This window comes from Anopheles aquasalis, chromosome 2 (assembly GCF_943734665.1).
Source record: "Anopheles aquasalis chromosome 2, idAnoAquaMG_Q_19, whole genome shotgun sequence".
In the NCBI taxonomy this organism is placed as follows: Eukaryota; Metazoa; Arthropoda; class Insecta; order Diptera; family Culicidae; genus Anopheles; species Anopheles aquasalis.
In genome coordinates, this window is record NC_064877.1 from 42,765,001 (window position 1) to 42,782,500 (window position 17,500).

The 17,500-nt window shown below is 49.2% G+C and overlaps 2 protein-coding genes across 8 annotated transcripts in view; both read right to left on the reverse strand.

Annotated features, from left to right (window-relative positions):
* Positions 1 to 17,500, reverse strand: part of LOC126569797 (uncharacterized) — an 80,811-nt gene that overhangs the window by 16,869 nt on the left and 46,442 nt on the right. For 6 of the 7 annotated variants that reach the window (XR_007607817.1, XM_050227151.1, XM_050227150.1 and 3 more), the window contains exons 5-7: positions 2,883 to 3,008; positions 1,136 to 1,313; positions 408 to 434 (exon numbers count right to left, since the gene is read on the reverse strand). Coding sequence is in view for 6 of the 7 variants with exons in the window: in XM_050227151.1 (XP_050083108.1) it covers positions 408 to 434; positions 1,136 to 1,313; positions 2,883 to 3,008 (331 nt within the window). In the remaining variant the exon portion in view is untranslated. The remainder of the gene's footprint in view (positions 1 to 407; positions 435 to 1,135; positions 1,314 to 2,882; positions 3,009 to 17,500) is intronic. The other variant, XM_050227153.1, reaches the window with a different exon arrangement.
* Positions 3,476 to 4,247, reverse strand: LOC126569825 (calaxin-like). The gene has a single exon (XM_050227206.1). The coding sequence runs from the start codon at positions 4,245 to 4,247 to the stop codon at positions 3,603 to 3,605; it is 645 nt and encodes a 214-aa protein (XP_050083163.1). The 3' UTR covers positions 3,476 to 3,602.

Genomic DNA, 17,500 nt, shown 5'->3' on the forward strand with positions numbered 1-17,500 from the left:
AGAGGTGGAACAAACGAAACCAAAAATAAATAAAAAACACGAAACACAATTTAATTTATGCATCACTAAAAATAATGGCCCCCGGCATCCCCGATGGTACGTGACGGTACTCTCTCTCCCACTGTTCCTTTGGGGTGAGCATCGCCATCGAGTTTTTTGCAGCGATGATGCTGCGATAGATGGTCGTCTGGATATGGTTTTGGGGTTTGGGAATGGGGACACAAAGGGGTAGCTGAGCAGCCCTTTACCCACAGCCAGCCACTTGGCGTGAGAATAGAATGCGAACGCGTAACAGTGTCCTTCATGGTGCTTACTGGGGAAAATGGGACAAACGGGTGGATGAGGCGGAGCCAGAAAAACGAAAGTAATGGAATGAAAATGAATTCCGAAATGACATTCAAACTTACGCTGGAAGTTCCCCAACCGCCGCTCCGCTGTTGGTTCAGGTTTTGGTTTGGATGATGCCACGATTGCCGCAAGGGTGTTTTCACGTTACGTTGGTTTCCAGTTTTCCGCCGGTGGGGCCGAGCCGGAACATTAAATACAGAAGAAAGATTGAAAGAGGAGAAGCATGAGAGCCGGAGAGAAAAGGTCGAGATGATATGATTGTCATCGATTAGCTGTTTATATGTGTGTTCAAAGGTGTGTTTTGTTTGATTTGTTTGCGTCCCCGACAGCAAACAGCGCCGAGAAATGGTACTTTTGTGTGTTTTTCGATCGATCAGGATTTCTCATCTACGGTGCACACTACTTCCTAGCCAAACGGCCCCTGTCAAGTCTAATGTTTAATGAACTGCTGCAGTTTCACGTGCGCCAAATTAAGTTAAGCTCCGAGAACGTGCTCCTGTGCCCCGGATTTGGGAATCAGTGCCAGTGGAGCGCCTTTCAAATTTAAGAACCAATACGTGCAATGGCTTTTGTGTTGATTGTTTTGGCAATCGTATCGTCGATCGGCGTAACTAATTGATTAGCATTATCGCCGTTGGCCTACAGAGGGACACAGTAACCTATTATCTAGAATCGTCGTCCTTAGTGTGTGTTTACGTGTATTGGTGTGTACAGGGTAGTTGTAAAGGATGTCCTTTGGATCGTCATGCATTGTTCCGCAAAGTCAATCGAACATTTTGTTACTCACTCAGGTGGCGATCCACGCAAATTGAACGACGTAAATGTCACATCGACGCGCTGCCCCGGACCTGCTAGGAAGATGTAGAGACACTGTCGCGAGTGATTGCTCGGGTTGGAGAGCATCGGTGCGCTGAACGTTCCATTCGATGGTCCGCCGGCCCGAGACACGAACGTCTGGTCACATTCTGGGATGGAAACAGAAAGAAAAAGAGAAAGAAAAAGAGAGAAAGAGAGAGAGAGATGCGTATATTCGGTTAGCCCACTTCTTCTCCGACACAGAGGTAGCGTAGAGTAATTAGATTCCATAACGGGGTTGCATAACATGCCACCCCCCATTGCCACCCACCGCCAGAATCCCTCGTGTAAGCCATCACACCCATCGATTACAGGTAAGTTGATTAGCGGGAAATGCTTTTACTTTCCATAAAAGCCACCAACTATGGCTCTGGGCATTTGGTTTTGTTTTTTTGGGGGCTTTGGTTTGGGCTCAATCTACGATCTAATAATGCACTCAAGGAACGGGGAGAGAAGAAGCGGTAACATCGACTACTCGTGAAAGGAAACAGAAGGAAACCGTCGCCTAGCAACGTCACCTACGTAGTGCTTGCGGTGCTGCATATATGTATTTGTATGTGTGTGTTTGTGTGAATGTTTGTGTCAGGTCGAGCCAGCGCGAGCGAGTTACGGTTCGATGAAGGATGAGTGAAATGCAGTATGCCATCCTGTGACTGCATGCGCTTCGGAAACATTATTGTTTCCGTACGATATGGCCACACCCCAACCAAGGCGAAGACGGAAGGAACACCTTTTTGGCCGTCTGCCGTCACTTCGCGAACCCCTACGAATCCCCTTAACAACATGAAGGCAACAACACAACAGCGGCTCACAAACCGGGTGGTTCTACTAAGGATGAAAGGAAAGCAACGCAACTACTGGGTTTACGAGATGTTTAATTTTTCGTTATCAGCAGTACATCTACACGCAAACTGAAAAGCAAACGCACATATACATACATAGCAGATTACAAGATACTAAATACAAATGTTTAGGAAACTGGAAAGCAACGTCCACAGGCGTGTGTCCGTTCGTGTGGCGGGCCTTCTTTGCTTTTGTTTTTCTTCATCTTCTTTACTTTTCGACACAAACGAACGGAACTTAACACGGTATACGAGGTCTTTGCTACATACAAATTTATGAGTTTACATTAAACGACGAAGTAGCAAGCAGACACGTAGTGTAGATTGGTGAAGCGTGAAGCGGTCGAAACTGCTTCCTGTACGGTGCTTCAAACCTCGGGGAATTAGAATTAGATCCTTCTTTAAACACACATTTGCACACACTGACAAACACGCAGACACATCCAGTTGCTGGTTCTGTGCAGCATTACCGAAGTGTTTTTTTTTGTTTTGTTCTCAGCATCTCGTCCTCAGCGCCCACCAACGACAACAAACAACCATCAACAAAGGCAAACACAACAGTGTACTAAGGAGCAGCCAGCCAGCCAGCCAGCCAGCCAGCCAGCTAGTGAGCCAGGGAATTGATCGCCAACACCACACAGAACGCAAAAAGGACAACAAATAGATGAAGGAAAGATAGAGAGAGAAGGCAGCGGGCAGCGCGCGCTCGTGTGTGAGTCTATGTGTGCCGCATTGGGGGTGATGGAAGGTGGGTGGTGATCTGAAACGACGAAAACGAAACGAAACGCAGCAAAAGAACACGGGTAGGTAAACGAGTAGGAAGTGAAACACACGTACTTGGTGCCTTCGTGGGCCGGGACAGTGGCTCCAGATACTGCACCATCGAGATCGACCGGGACCGGGCATCGGCTGTGTACGCGCTAGCGTCGACCCGTCGCGTTACATCCCCATCGGACGCGACTGCTGGAGTTCCGGAGTTCGGAGCAATCGGGTAGCATTCAACCCAAAACAGGGCGGAGGGCGTGGTGGGGTGTTTGGGCGGTTAATGTGAATGAAGGAAGTGGTAGAGTAATGCAAAGACTTAGTGTTAGCTAATGGAAGGTTAGTTGCTTCAAAACGACTGTACAGTACATCGGATTTGCGTGCCAACAGCGTTTGTTGACGTTAAACACGGATGTTAATGCTAATGTTGCTGATGCTCACACGAGAATCGAAAGAATGCGTGAATGTGCAGGTAAGAAGAGCAAAAAAAAATTGACACCAAAAAACGGAAGGGAAGGAATAAGAAGAAGAAAAGAACTGGCATGTTTTGTATTGTCAATTTGACCCCGCCGTGGGCTGTCTGTCCCCCCCCACCACAAATACAATCCATCAGCCTACTATTACATGGCGTTGACGAGACCAGGAGAAGCCATCAATTTAGCCGAGTGACTTAACAGCGAAGCCTACTTATGCTCGCACCGCCGCGACATTAAACATTCATCGTGATGGCGGCCATTGTTCCAATGGTTGCCAGGATTCCGCCAGCCAAAGACGACCGCTGGACCCTCCTCCTTCTCAGCTCAGGAAGGTCATGGCGAACGCTTCGAGATGGCCGCGGTCCGGCAGGGCCTGCCCGAGGCACTCGAGTAGCAGCGGCGTACCGAGCACGCTCTGGCGGTAGTCTTCGAACGAGACCGCCCCGTCCCGGTCCACGTCCAGCCGCGTGATGATGATGTCGACCAGATCTTTTACGGCTTCCTCGGCGCCCTCCTCCTGCCGGACGCAACCACGCAACAGCAGCATCAGGTGGTCCCGGCGGATCATGCCCTCCCGCTGGGTGTCGTAAACGCGGTAACAGTACCGGATCCGCTCCTCGAGCGTCCCGCGCAGATACAGCGACACCAGCTGGGCCCAGGTTTCCATCGAGACGTGCGCACCGGTACCACCATCGGCGAGGGCCGCGTAGATGCGCCTCAGTACGGCCGGCTCGGTAATACCGAAGGCGGTGTCGAACACCGTCGTGAGCTGTTGCCGGGAAAGCTGGCCACCACCACCACCACCATCCGGATCACGCTTCAACATTTTGTAGTAGATCAGCAGCACCAGTTCCAGCTCCTGTTGGTTGAAGTGTGTCATCCTCGAGAGTCGCTTCACCAGGCCACCGACGCGGCTCAGGAACCGTATCTCTTCGGCCGTATCAAGCGTCGCGTCCAGATTCATGCTCACTGCCTCGCTGCCTTCACTCGTAGTTGCTCAGATCTCAAAAGCATCCCACAGCCTCCTACTCGAAAGTAGCTCGTGCTCGTCATTAGGGCGAGAGTGGCGTGGCTTGCTGCGAATGTCAGTTCTGCGACCCCAAAAAGTACCACAAATAAAAGCTAATTTAAGCTCGGTGCGAACGATGAAGGTACTGGCCAGTTCAGTCCAGTCCAAAGGCCGGCGTTCAGCGGAGCATAAAATGGCTCAACTTTTACCCGGTAAACGATGGCCCAGGGTGACATCGAATGGGACGGAGAGACGCCCATTGGCTGCCATAGCCATCATTTCATCGAACTTCATCGTGGCCATCTGCTGCCGTTTTTTTTTGTCTGCTGCGAAATTGAATTAACCTTTCGCGCGATATTGCCATTCCACCGTCGCAGGACACCTGACCCCCGGCCTACCTCATCGGAACAGCGGTCCATTCCATTTCCATAATTACGCGAACGAGCCCAAAACAGTTTTTCACCGAAATGCGCCCACGCCTCCACACTGTTACCAGCTGCAGTTCGAGCATCTCTGGCCTTTCCTTCTCCCCTCTCTCTCTCTTCTCCAAATCCTGTTCCATTAAAGTGTGGCACAGGGTGTCACGGTGTGGTGAAGGCATCGGTAATAAACTTCTAATTGGAAATCCATAATTCAAAAAGTGTCAGAACGCGAACGGGACAACAAAACGAAACGAAACGGAACGGAACGGAAAAAAACGAGCGGAAAGAGCCTTCAAAGGCTCGACATTCGGCCAGGTTGTCAGGCTGTTCCTGTTAATCATTTAAGCCAGTCCAGCGTGAAAGGGCTGACACTGAGGCTTTTGCTCTTGATTCTCTCTCACACATACACTCATGAACACACATACATACAAACGAACTGGATACGTAAATCAGGAAGAAGCTGAGCAACGGTCCAGAGTCGAGACTGGTTGCCTGTGCGGTCGAGGCTCATCCCGTAAATTCCGCTTAAGCCAGATAACGGGGGGCGCATCCCTTATCGTCGTCCTTTTCACCACGGAATTAGTGAAAGCCACGGCACAAACCAGTTTCAATGAGAGAGCGCCTGTCTTCGGTTGCCAGGTGACACTCGGGTGGAGATTACGGAACGGTTTCGTGGATGCTGAGCTGACGGAATAAATTAAATGTCTTTCGTAGCACGCTCATATTCATATTTAAAATCGAACCAACGGTTGTACCGTGTAAGCAAAAGTCAATGTCCGTCTCTAGGAGGGTTCACCATCCACTTCCGCTAACCGTTCCGTTGGTTCGCAGTGCACGCTCGCTCGCAAACCCTGGATTTATGATGGAACTTCAATTGCCTTTCTGCCTTACAGCTTGTTCGCAAGCTGCAGCACGAAGCTCACCACACATGGCCACTCGCACCTTCCACATCCGGTGGCCATATTTCATCCTACCACAGCCTCACAGCCGAGACTCGAAATCGAATGTTATTTATATTCAAATTAGGTAACACTCACTCACGTGCTACCGATCCGGGTATGGCAAGGCATACATTACTAGCCAGCCATCACAAAAGTGGAGAGCGGAAGATGACGGTGGAGTGGTGTTGGATGTCTGTTTGACGCCCTGTCCTATCTCTCCTCCACCGCGGCGTACTCGTGATATGTCGACGAAAGCAATATTTGAATGTTTTGTAAAGAGGGAAACGGAACGAAATGGTTTTTGCGCCTCGTCTCGTTGACTGTTGCGGAAGCGAAGACAAACTTCTTTTCGTTGTACCGTTCCACACTTTCGCTGAAATCAATTGTAATTCCTACAATTTTCTGTAAAACACGCGCTGTGTTGTGAAAAAAAGATCCTAACGGAGTGAAAAGACAGTTCGCCTCATGGTTTGCAGTCAAGCGTAAGTGTTCGTTTTGCTTGGTTAGAAACAACGCAATCGCTCGTGTAATAGCCACAGCCTAAGGGCTATAAACATTGCATCGAAACTATTTTAATTACTAGCATCTGCTCTCCTCGTCCGGAGTTCAAGCGACTTTCGACGACTCTTGACTCGCTGAACGACTCGCCGATCGTAGGGCAAAGTTGACCTGGCCCCAACCTGGCACAATCCACCAATACACACCAATTTCAATGACCATTTCTCAAGAGGCATTCGATAGCAATGGCCGTTGAACGGACCAGAACGTTTGGAAACGTTGGTATGTCTGGCATTAGTGTGCGGTCTCACTTTCGAGGTAATTACCGGCAGTCGTTATAAAATCCAGATGCTCGACAGGGGTTCAACCGGCAGTTCATTGATGCGCTGGTCAAAAGGTCCAGGCTCACCACGCAAACACCACCAGTGCTCCAAATCCTAATCGTTTTTTATCATGATTTCTTAGGATTCGCTTAGCTTATCAGTGTTTCTTGTAGCTAAATCTCGATTATCTGCGTGATACTTGTCGCGTTCGTTGTCAGTGAGTCAGAATTAGTGTCACTTGGCAGCCTCATCCGTAAGTACGCTAATCGAAATCAAATTAGAAGCGTGCATACTCTGGAGATCCACCCAATAAACAGTGAAGTGTACGAAGATAATGAATATTTGAAAACAGTACATCGCACACACAGAGTTTTGTGCTTTGAAAGCTACTCGCATTGCGCTGGACCTTCTTAGCTATTCCTCAGGGCCAAAACCTCGAGCTGATACATGTGCTCGATGTGCATAATGAATGTCTTATCAATCGAGCGGTTGACAGTCGCAAGCAAGAGTTAATCTCAATCCCCATTACCGAGGCCCAAGCTTCATCGTTTTGCGACACGTGTATCGATGCGTAAACAACATCCATTTCCGAGATTTGCTCCGAAAATTGCACATAAATATTATTAATTCCTGTCACGTGGAAAACGCGCGATTCACGCGGTGAAGCACACGGCGATGAATACACGGCTACCCAAAAACCTTACCCTCCCCCTTCTGTTACCCTCATGCATGCATCCTACACTCCCCTGGTTGCATGATGGTTGTGATGCTGGCAAACGCTACCTTGATTAATATTAATGTCGAGCTATTTGATTGACGCATCCAGGAAACCCTGGAGCGGACGGGAACGGGGCCGGAATGATGTTGAAAAACGTTACCGTAACGCTGATTATGCAACAATGCCAATCATTTCCTGCATCATCGGAACATCGGCGGGTGTGGTAAAAGGCACCCCCAGCAGCAGCATCGTGAAGGTTGTTTGTTTCGAGGGGTGCTTTCAGGGTTGAAAGCTTTGCCTCGGTTGAGTTCGTTCGTTCGTTCGTTCGTTCGTTCGTTTGTTGCTTTGCCAAATTGTTTCGTTTTTCCCGAAAATAAAACAATGCGACCTCGGGGTCCATTTCCCACAACATTCCAAGGTTCCTGTTCCTGCCGGTTACAACAACCGGGGGGGGGGGGGGGGGTGTGCTTTTGTGCGGTTACAACATGCCCAGAACCCCGTGCAGCATCGTGTTCAAAACACGGCACGCAGTACGAACGAACGCGCTCACTCCATAATTCCCTTCTCGGGCCGTGGTGGCACTGATGAATATATATGTATGTATACTGCCCACTGCCACTGCTACCGGTTGGTTGGATGGCCGAACTTACTGCCACCGCAATTCCTCGGTGAGGTAGCTAGCTGCTAGCTCCAGAAAAGGGTAACCGCTTCACCGCGCTAACATCAAAGCCCGCCCTTCGCTGTGTCCGCCCGCCTGGCGCTCATATTTACATGTTGCACCCAGTAACACACAAACACCCCCCCCCCCCCCCGCCCCCTTCATCCCTCCTTCACACAATGAGTGCTGCACAGATTGACATGACGCACGTGTGTAGCGCGCGGGAACCACAACCGTAAAACAAATAACATACTGACTTTACCCTCCCTGTGTTGAGGTAATAAAATATTTCAATAAGCAAATTTCTTGCCACCCACCTCCCGCTTGGCTTGGCTTGGCTTGGAATTGCGGGCCTAAAACCTGCCTGGCATGCATAAGGCATCACACCCTCCCCCCCCCCCCACGCTTTGGTTTGACTTTTTCGTGGGTTAACCTCGGAGCATTTACACAGGAGATCCGCATGCAGCGCCCTCACGTTGGCTTGTAGCTGCGCATGTTTCCAGCTTCGGATGGGTGGATAATGTGGCAGCGGGAGGGCGTAAAGATACATCAACAAAAGTATGATTGAGCGAGAACAAAAGACGAGTTGCTGCGTCCGTGACGGAGCCGATGTTTTCTTTCATCCGATGTTTCTCAAACTCCACTCGACGCGACTCTCGCTAGCAAGGGATTAAAACTCTGGCATTTAACTCGAAATTCGCGCGTGCTTACGCGTGTCTCTGTGTGAATGTGTATGTGTGCGCGTGTTGGTACTTAATGAAATGACTCGCAGGCTACAGGCTGCTGTCGTGTTCAGTGGCCACGTCCACTCTACAGTCCACAGCTAACGACGAACGGCCCCCGGGGGCGATGGCGCGAGGATTCCCGAAAACACTTACCTGTGGGAGAAGAGTAAAAAAAGAAAGGAAAGCGAAACGACGGAGCATTAGTAAAATTACTGGCTTTGTCACAATATGACCGGCGGTCACATTGGAGACTGGCGGCGGTTTTATTCGGAGGATTTTCTCGGCTTTCATCTTCCGTTCCCAAGTTCCCAATGAAATGTAATAAATTGCTGTTTCATACCTGGCCTTTCGTTTTGCCCTTTTTATCCCTCCCTGCCCCACTGGAAGGCTGTCTAGCTGTTTCAAATTACACACTTAATATGGGACAACGGCGGTAGCCCGGAGAGCACCGGAGGTTTGATTGTTATGTTCGGCAGAAAGTTAATCTAGATTCGATTAAAATTTTCCACTCCACCTTTCCACTGATATTCTACTACTGGGCTACCTTTCCGCCCACCACAATGACGACGTCGACGGCACATAACACACAGAATGGGAACCGAAGAAGAATGATTAAGCAAAGCAGCAAAGCAACCCACCGAACACCTCGGTGAGGAATTCTGGGCGAGGAAATCAGTTTGCTGGAACCGATTTCATTTTCTTATCCCACACAACAACATTCCCCAAAACCCGACCCTGAGGAAGGCACAGAACCGGATCGGAGGGTCAGGACGGATCTTTGGACGGACGAAAACCATATTACCCTAAAACGGAGGGACGAGTGGACCCAACGAACGGTTTCGGCTACAAAGAACGGTGAAAGCTGAAACCGGGAGGGACCGCCGGGATGGGATGAAGTTGATCGAGAAAAAAGAAAGAGGGAGAGTGAAGAGAGAACAAAAAATGAATACGTCCCGGACTCTGGAACCGAACCCCTGGCCCAGAACGATGGAAATGGAATTGATTGTGATTAGAAGCGTTGACGTGGGTTACGTGAGATGCTGCCCCCGGACCGTTCTGACCGGACCTGTCTGTGCCCCCGGGGGCGGGGTGAGTTATGGTGGGGTGATCGGGTATCCCTTCCACTTCTCTCCTCGTGTGCGATAGAGAGCGCCCAAAAGCCCAGCTAAGCCAACCATCAGCTTTCACTGACGTACTCGCTCATGATGTAAATTTGAAAATGTGAAAACAAGATTCCATGAACGAGAACGGGTGCTCTGTTGGCCTGCACTCGATGGCCAACTACTGTCTACACCAGCCAGAAAGAGAGAGAGAGAGAGAGAGAGAGAGAGAGAGAGAGAGCATCAAGCAGTCTGCTCGGATGGAGCAACTCACTTATCTCTCGTCCTCCCTCGCTGTTCTCGATCGATTTACACGCCCTGACAGCTGCACCGCTGGGTTTTGGGTGCTGTGCATCCGCCCGTCTGGAATCGGCAACGACACTGCACTGCTGGCACCAAGCAGCACGCACACTGTATCGATTTCTCTAGCGCCGTCTCATGTGCACATCCTTGGCTTGGACCGATGGCAATCAAGTGGTTGGCGGGCGGGCAGTGTTCGAGCAGCGAGCACTTCAATCACCAAACCAAGGGACCACCATTCAACCAACCGAGCCAACTAGCAGCCGAGGACATCGCACAGCGCAAGGCATGGGTACGCTTGCGTCCATTTTCTAATGATCCCACGATGCTGTCGGGCAGATTGGCGTGCGGTACACATCGTTACCGAAGCCCCTGCCGATGCTGATGAGCATCAGGAGCAGCAGCATCGGTACTCACACGAATCGAGGGGGAAAAAATCGCCACAAAATCGCCTTAACACTGTGTACACATCAGATAAGCCGTTGACGGGGGGAGGGAAGCGGCGGATGCCGATGGCCATTCGCCATTTTATCACGCAATACGTTCCCCATGCAGAGAAACAGACGAGAGAGAAGAAAAAAAATGCTCAAACTCGATGTATCCAACCTGATGAATGAAACTGATTGAATGTAGGGATTGCTGAATGGACTGCACATCGTTAATGCTTTCGATCGACCAAAACAAACGGCCAGCGGGATTTCAGTGAAGTTCACAGACAATTCCAAACTCTCGTATCATTCTGTTGATGATTTTCAAAATAAAAGCTTATCCCTCGTCTCCGAAAACGACAAATGCACAACCGTATGTCAAACGATTGGGGGAGAATTTTACAGGAAATAACAAAAAAAACAAACATGTCTGCTGGGCGGATCCAACGGTCCAACATTTTCCCCATGTAACCTTAGGCACTTGGACCTAAAATGGCTCCCGGTCCGACGGTCCGGTTCTGGTAAATACATTCTCAACCGAGCCAGTAGCACCATTGCACCGGCGGAAATTAAACCATCACTCAGAAGCCCAACAATACAAGCCCCCCGGGCGGTGATGAGCACGATGAGCACTCTCATCCTCCCTCGTAGCCGCTCGCCAAAAGTCATCACATCTATTAAAAATGAATGCCCCAGCCCCTGAGAAATCAACCGCTGGGCTATGCACTTGGTCCGCTAACGCTAATGAAGCATCCCATCCATCCATCCATCCATCCATCCATCCGTCCATTCGTCTACCAATCGTAACTCATCTGTACACCAGCGAGCTATCCAGCGGGCCCTGTTTGCCATAACCTGGGGGGAGGGAAATGTTGCGAAAACAGTCCGTGTACCATTTCATCATGTAATTGCTGCCAATCTGCTGCCCTCCCCCGGGGGATGGAAAAAAGACCATCAGGATTCCCCTCTCAACGCCAGCGATGCTGCGGTACGGTACGGCAACAGTGGCCCCGTGGAAAAACAAATTTCGACATTACTTATGCATGCCGCTTACACGGGTTATCATGAGTTGAGGAACGTTTGTTTCTTAAAGCGCTGAGTTTGTGGAAACACGCGATAGCTAAATGCCAGGTCAACTGTACAAAACTCACCATGTTATGCTTGGTGATTCGCTAGCGGAATAATTTATGAATAATTTTCCGATAAATATTGGCCAACCGAAACTGCCAGTGACAGCTTGGTTATGTTCGGGCGGACTGTTCTGGTATAACCATCTCGTCATTCACCGACAGCGGTCGGTGGTTTCGACTGAATAGACGGAAGTGCACAATTTGATCGTAATTCACTCGTGCATCGGGCGTAGAATTGTTCAAATTCTCGAAAAAAGTACTTTTCAAATCACAAGCTACCATGGGCCTCCATCGCTTATACCATGCGCCTCCATGCAGGCGAATGTTGTCCTCATTTACGCTACTTTCACACACGAAGTTTATGTTAGTAAACTTTCTACATAATAATGATAAATCAGAAATGTTTATTATGCTAAAGCTGGATGGATGCTGGTGGATTGCAACGATTTATTTCATCATTTGCTAATTTCATTTGACATTTAGAGCTTTTACATGTAAATACCCCATCAACACACATCATTTAACGACACGCTCTGGTTTTAATATCAGAAAAACTGGTCACTTCTGCTGCTGCTGCTGCTGCTGCTGCTGCTGACAGCGCGTTGAACGGACGCGAATGGAACTGGCCTTTCGTAAACATCCACTAATCCTGTGCTTTACATCAGATAAACGGAGTCATTTAGACCTGGGCTCGCTCGCTCTGGCCCGTTGCGATTAACGTCAAACAAGTGTAATCTTATCCTTGCTGAGCTCCGAGCACATCTACTCGACAGAGCGCTACGCTCGAATCAACCCATCGACCACTGGCCAAGCATTTGGCTAGCGGGCATAATGGAGCAAACCCAACACCGTGCGACCATGCTACCGTGCCATGCCTTTATTTGTGTCCATTTTCATTCACTCTACGCCATCGTCAGAACGATTATCGCCCAACCACCACACCCCTCTGAGCGGGATACTAAGCACCGTTAAATCCGCACGATATGACAAAAACCTGTGACTGTGAACTGCGGCCGGGGCCCACTGGTTTCGGGTTTTAAATAGCTGGAACAGGGAGTCACTGCTATTTGACGAAAGCATTAGCTGCTCTGTCTTCCGGTATTAGCCCTCATTCCAAGACCGTCTCCACCAACGAATTTCGCTCAAATCCTCCTCGGGCTACACTCAAAAACACTCAAATACCCATACACACGCTCACACGAACGTGGTAGTGGTACGGCTTTTGGCTGCTTCGCTCTCTGAAAGCATTTATGTCTCATCTGCTTCGGCAAATAAATAATTTCCCGCTTATTTGTTTCGCCGTACATTCCGGTAGGTGATGGCGCATGGATCTTCTCACGGTGTGCTGTGCTTATTTACCGAACGCCCTATTCATCCTTCGACTTTTCATTGCCATCCATGCGAAGCGAAACGGCAAGTGATTGCGATGGAGAGCAGTACGACATCCTAGAAAGGGAGTGGATACAATTTTCCGACGATGCTGCATTTGATTCGCAGCAAAGACACATTATGGTTGGCCGAATTATTTCTCCAACGCCTGCAGTTGATCCTTCCAAATTTGGGTGTTTCCAAGTTTGATTCTAATGCGAATGATTTACGTAAAATGCTCTTCTAAAATGCTTTGTTATGCAAAACTGAACAATTGCGTATTTTCTGTTTAACAACTGAATTTCACCCCAAGGATGCAATCGTTATCGAATTGCAAATTCCCGCTATAACATAAGTTCAAATCATGCCAAAAAAAAACAAAACTAAATAGACCATTAAAAAGTTTGAAAATGAATAAACACGATACAGAGATAGATAAAAGACACATCTATTTGCACTCTCCTCCCTACTGTTAATAATCTAATCGCTAATCGTTAACATCATGCCTCGATAACATCTGAAAATAATCCCTCCAACCCACTCTGCAACGGCAGAGCGATGCGGACGATGATTGAGCTCCATAATCAATCACCATTTGCTCAGTAATGTGCGAATCAACTGACACAGTGTCAAGCATAACACCAAATCGGCACCACTAGCAATGGCACAATGCTGTGTAAAAGGCGCGACAAACAGGCCAAAGATGATGGAAGGGCATTATAAATAGAAAACCTTTGTGTTCACACAACCAATAGATTCGAATTAGTTTCCCGGTAGACCCTACGGTAGTCTCGGTTGCGGCGACTCGGGTACAAATCGAGTCAAGTCATCGGCGGAGTTGGTTGTCATTGTTTCAAAAAAAGGCCGCCCGAACCACGATGACGTGCACATTTCCTTGGTTACATTTGGTGGACAGACTACGAGACGACAAGCGATTCGGTGGTTTTTGGCGATTCCGGGGATGGCCCGGGCGTTACATTTACATTCATTCCAAAGTGACAGAAATGTCACGGCGCGATCCACGATGTTGACCTCGATGACGCTGACCACCGGTCTTCACCGGTCTCACGCTCACCATTTCGGAACCAAACGCCAAACAAACAGCAAACAACACACCGAGTTACGGAACACACGTTTATGAACGGACACGAGCACGAGTCAGTAGGATCTTTTATTTCTCTTCATTTCTCTGTTCACCGATCTCCACACAGTCTGCGTTTCCCGGCCTGCGCACCAACACACAGCACACACGAGCCACAGCCTCTTCGATTGATTAATGGGTTATGTTGCCTTCAATCCTTCAAGCTTTTTCACGCCCTTTCCCGGCTTCCTGTTCGCCCGGCTCGGCCCGGCTCGGCCCGGCTCGCGGCGGTGCACAACAGCGCAACACAGCCCGAAGCATCAGCCCTCGTCTACATGTGACATTACAACGATATGTACAAACGTGTTTTGCTGTGCCGCTGTCGCATTCGCGTCTGCCAACCTTCCTCTCATCTTCCTAATACGTATCCCTGCACTGCCCAGTCCAGCCAGCACAGCAACTGGAGGTACAGCGAAGGTGGTTTTTGGGGGTATAGTTTTTGGGTGGGGAGAACATTTTGGGGGGAGAAAAGCTCAACAACTATCACTCTGCACTACTCTGCACTACTTCCGTTCAACATCATAAAACGACCATGATTTAACGATTACTGTTTAACTTTCATTTATTTGTTAGTCATTATCATTAGTAATAATATTATTCTTTTTTTTCTTTGTATTTTGTACCAAACGGAACGCATCGAACTTTCGAACCTTCTCGTACAGCGTGGCGTGAGCTCTCTCTCTCTCTCTCTCTCTCTCTCTCTCTCGATCTTCTACCAAATTGATCACCTTCAATTTTTATCCCTGATACAGTGCTGGCAGCAGTGCAAGCAGCGGTGTCCTCTGAATTGCATGTGCGACTATTCAAAACCCTTTACACGCATTAGATGATCAGTTCGCATTGCTAGCTTTGCAAGCTCTACAACGGCTTGCTGCTGCTTCCGTGATCACCTATTTTCCCACAACATCTGGCATCATTCATCAATTAAACATGGACACTTATTTCGTGATGAAGTCAACTCACCAAGCACATAATGTAAGTCTAATTTTACCCAACAGTAGCATGGACGAAATGCAGCCAATAATTCATTTGCAAGAACGAAAGCTCTCGAAACCCTCGCTCGTTAGTTGTATAATTAGCCAAACCAAGCAGATCAAAATGGTGCCATCTTAATGGCAATTCGTAACACTTTCCCAAGAAGAAGAAGACATCCCCACTCCGGGGACCAGCTCCGGCACATAATTAAAAAGTAGATAAGTAAGTGCAAAGTGCCCTCTTTCAGTTCCATGGAGAACCGCGAAGCGTCACAGTCGTCACAGTCGCTTCGCTTCGCTTCGCTTCGCTTCGCTTCTCATTATTTTCAAACGCATGCGAGATGCGCATACATCTTTTGTACCAGAAATCACGTTCCAGGCGGCAAACGGAATGCAACTGCACCGGTGGGGTAAAGTGGCGTGCCATGCAATTGCCATGTGACCATGGCCATTTTCAGCGGAGTTCGCTTCCTCACAGTTCTGCTCTTGCTGCTGCTACTGTTGGTGGTGGTGGTGCTGCTGCTGGAACAACAACAGCGATGGAAACACGTGAAACGCTTCCGAAACGATGCACACCAACTGCAAGGGCGTGCTAATAATGTGAGTCTGTGTATGTGCGCTTGTGTAGGTTGCGTCCACACCGTTGGCAGCTTTCCTTTGTCTGTGTGCAAGTGTTTAAGTGTGTTTCCTGTCATGCCAATGCCTCCAACGTGCTCGCCTGACCTGACAAGCCTGACAGACGCTCATAACCTTGAACGAAACCGACCATTGATATGGGACCATCGTACTTTTGCTCCCTTACCACGGTACTGGGCGTACCATCCGTCAGAACATGCTCTGTGGCATTCGCTGGAAGCACATTTCTCTCCAATCGTTTGACAGTTGAAGAGGTTCTAACAAAAGATGCACCCCAGGTACACCCCAGGCCCGGGTTGGTAAGCCGTTTGCTAGCGAGCCAAGCCAGAAGACACGCCACAATATGCTCCCCAGCACCCAGCACCCAACATGCACACTGGCGCAAAGAGTGTTCAATCTTGCGCACTGCACGCAAGGACAGCATCCTGATGGTTGTGCCATTCTCCTCGATTACACCACCACCGGGCAAGCGAGCGAGCGAGCGAGTCGAGCGGAAGCGCTACATCAACCACAACACAACAGCCCGCACACAACTCAATAAGACGCCGTTGGACGCCGGAAACGGGCGGTGGGAGGGGAGGCCGGCGCAGTGCAGCTGCACAACAGTTCCGCTACGACGCTATCTCGAACCACGGTGCCTGTCGGCTTCGGTCTTTCAATTTCTTGAAGAACTTTCGACGAAGATGCGCACTTTGCGTCCATTCTCTTTGCTTTCCTACCACCGCCCCACCCCGTCGCTCCGGGAAGCATGAAATTAATGCCCACGATGGCCACGATGGGAAGGGCGCGTACCCTGTACCCGCTCCAAGTTGAGCAAAATGTCGATAGTGACGAGAGGGAGAAGATGAAAAGATAGAGAGATAGGAGAGTCTTTGAATAAAGAAGTGAGCGGCAGCATAAGCCGAAAGCTCGGCACGTCGCGTCGCGTCGCTTTTAAGCGAAGCGGAGCAAAGACCGCGGACAGATAAGCGCACCCGGGCGCACAGGATGCACCGCAGAAAGGGCTACCAAATGGTGGAATGGAGAGGGATTGCATGGTAACAAAAAGGGAGGCGCACCGGCTGATGATGGGCTGGTTGGAAACAATGGCACCAAATCCAAAAGTGCATTCAAAGCTTTACCGCATGACAGGTTCACCGAATGGAGAACCGAACCGTTCCGCGGAAGCGGTACCGATGGCCGTTCGCATCGACAAAACGGATGCGTCGGACGGTAATGCGTCGGTTGGATGCTGATGGAGAGCAGAGTGGGCTTCAGTGCAGGCTCAGACAGAAGGCAACAACAGAAAGAGAACTAGGCTAAACCGTTTTGCCGTACCGCATTTCCCATAATCTTCTCAAATAGAATTTCACTCTTGTCTCTCTCTCTCTCTCTCTCTCTCTCTCTCTCTTTCTCTTTGTTTTTGTTGCAATCCCCTCTTGAATCGGATACACTCCAGGGCGCGTAGCGATGTTACAGAAATATCGTTAATACGGGAACGGCACCAACCATTGCTCAACCCTCTGCCACAGATTGTGTGAGTGTGGGCAGTGTGTATGTATGGCCTGGTTCATCCGATGTGATAGAAAGAAGCCACATTTTATCATCATCATCATCATCATCATCGCAGCGTTACAGCGACTGGAACCGGGAAAGGCCATCCAGCTCTGTCTAGCACTGGCCGCTCAATCATGCACCATGGAGCGAATAAAAAAAGACTCTCTCTCTCTTTCTCTCTCTCTCTCTCTCTCTATCTCTCTCTCTATCTCTCTCTCTCTCTCTCTCTCTCTTTCTTTTTCTATCTCTCATTCTCACCGCACCAGAGGTAGTCGTTTTCATCCAACCATCGAATCGATAATACTTTTTA

What these genes read in the sequence shown, in the direction of transcription:
- LOC126569825 (XM_050227206.1), bottom strand. Translation starts at nt 4,247, where the DNA reads ATGAATCTGGACGCGACGCTTGATACGGCCGAAGAGATACGGTTCCTG.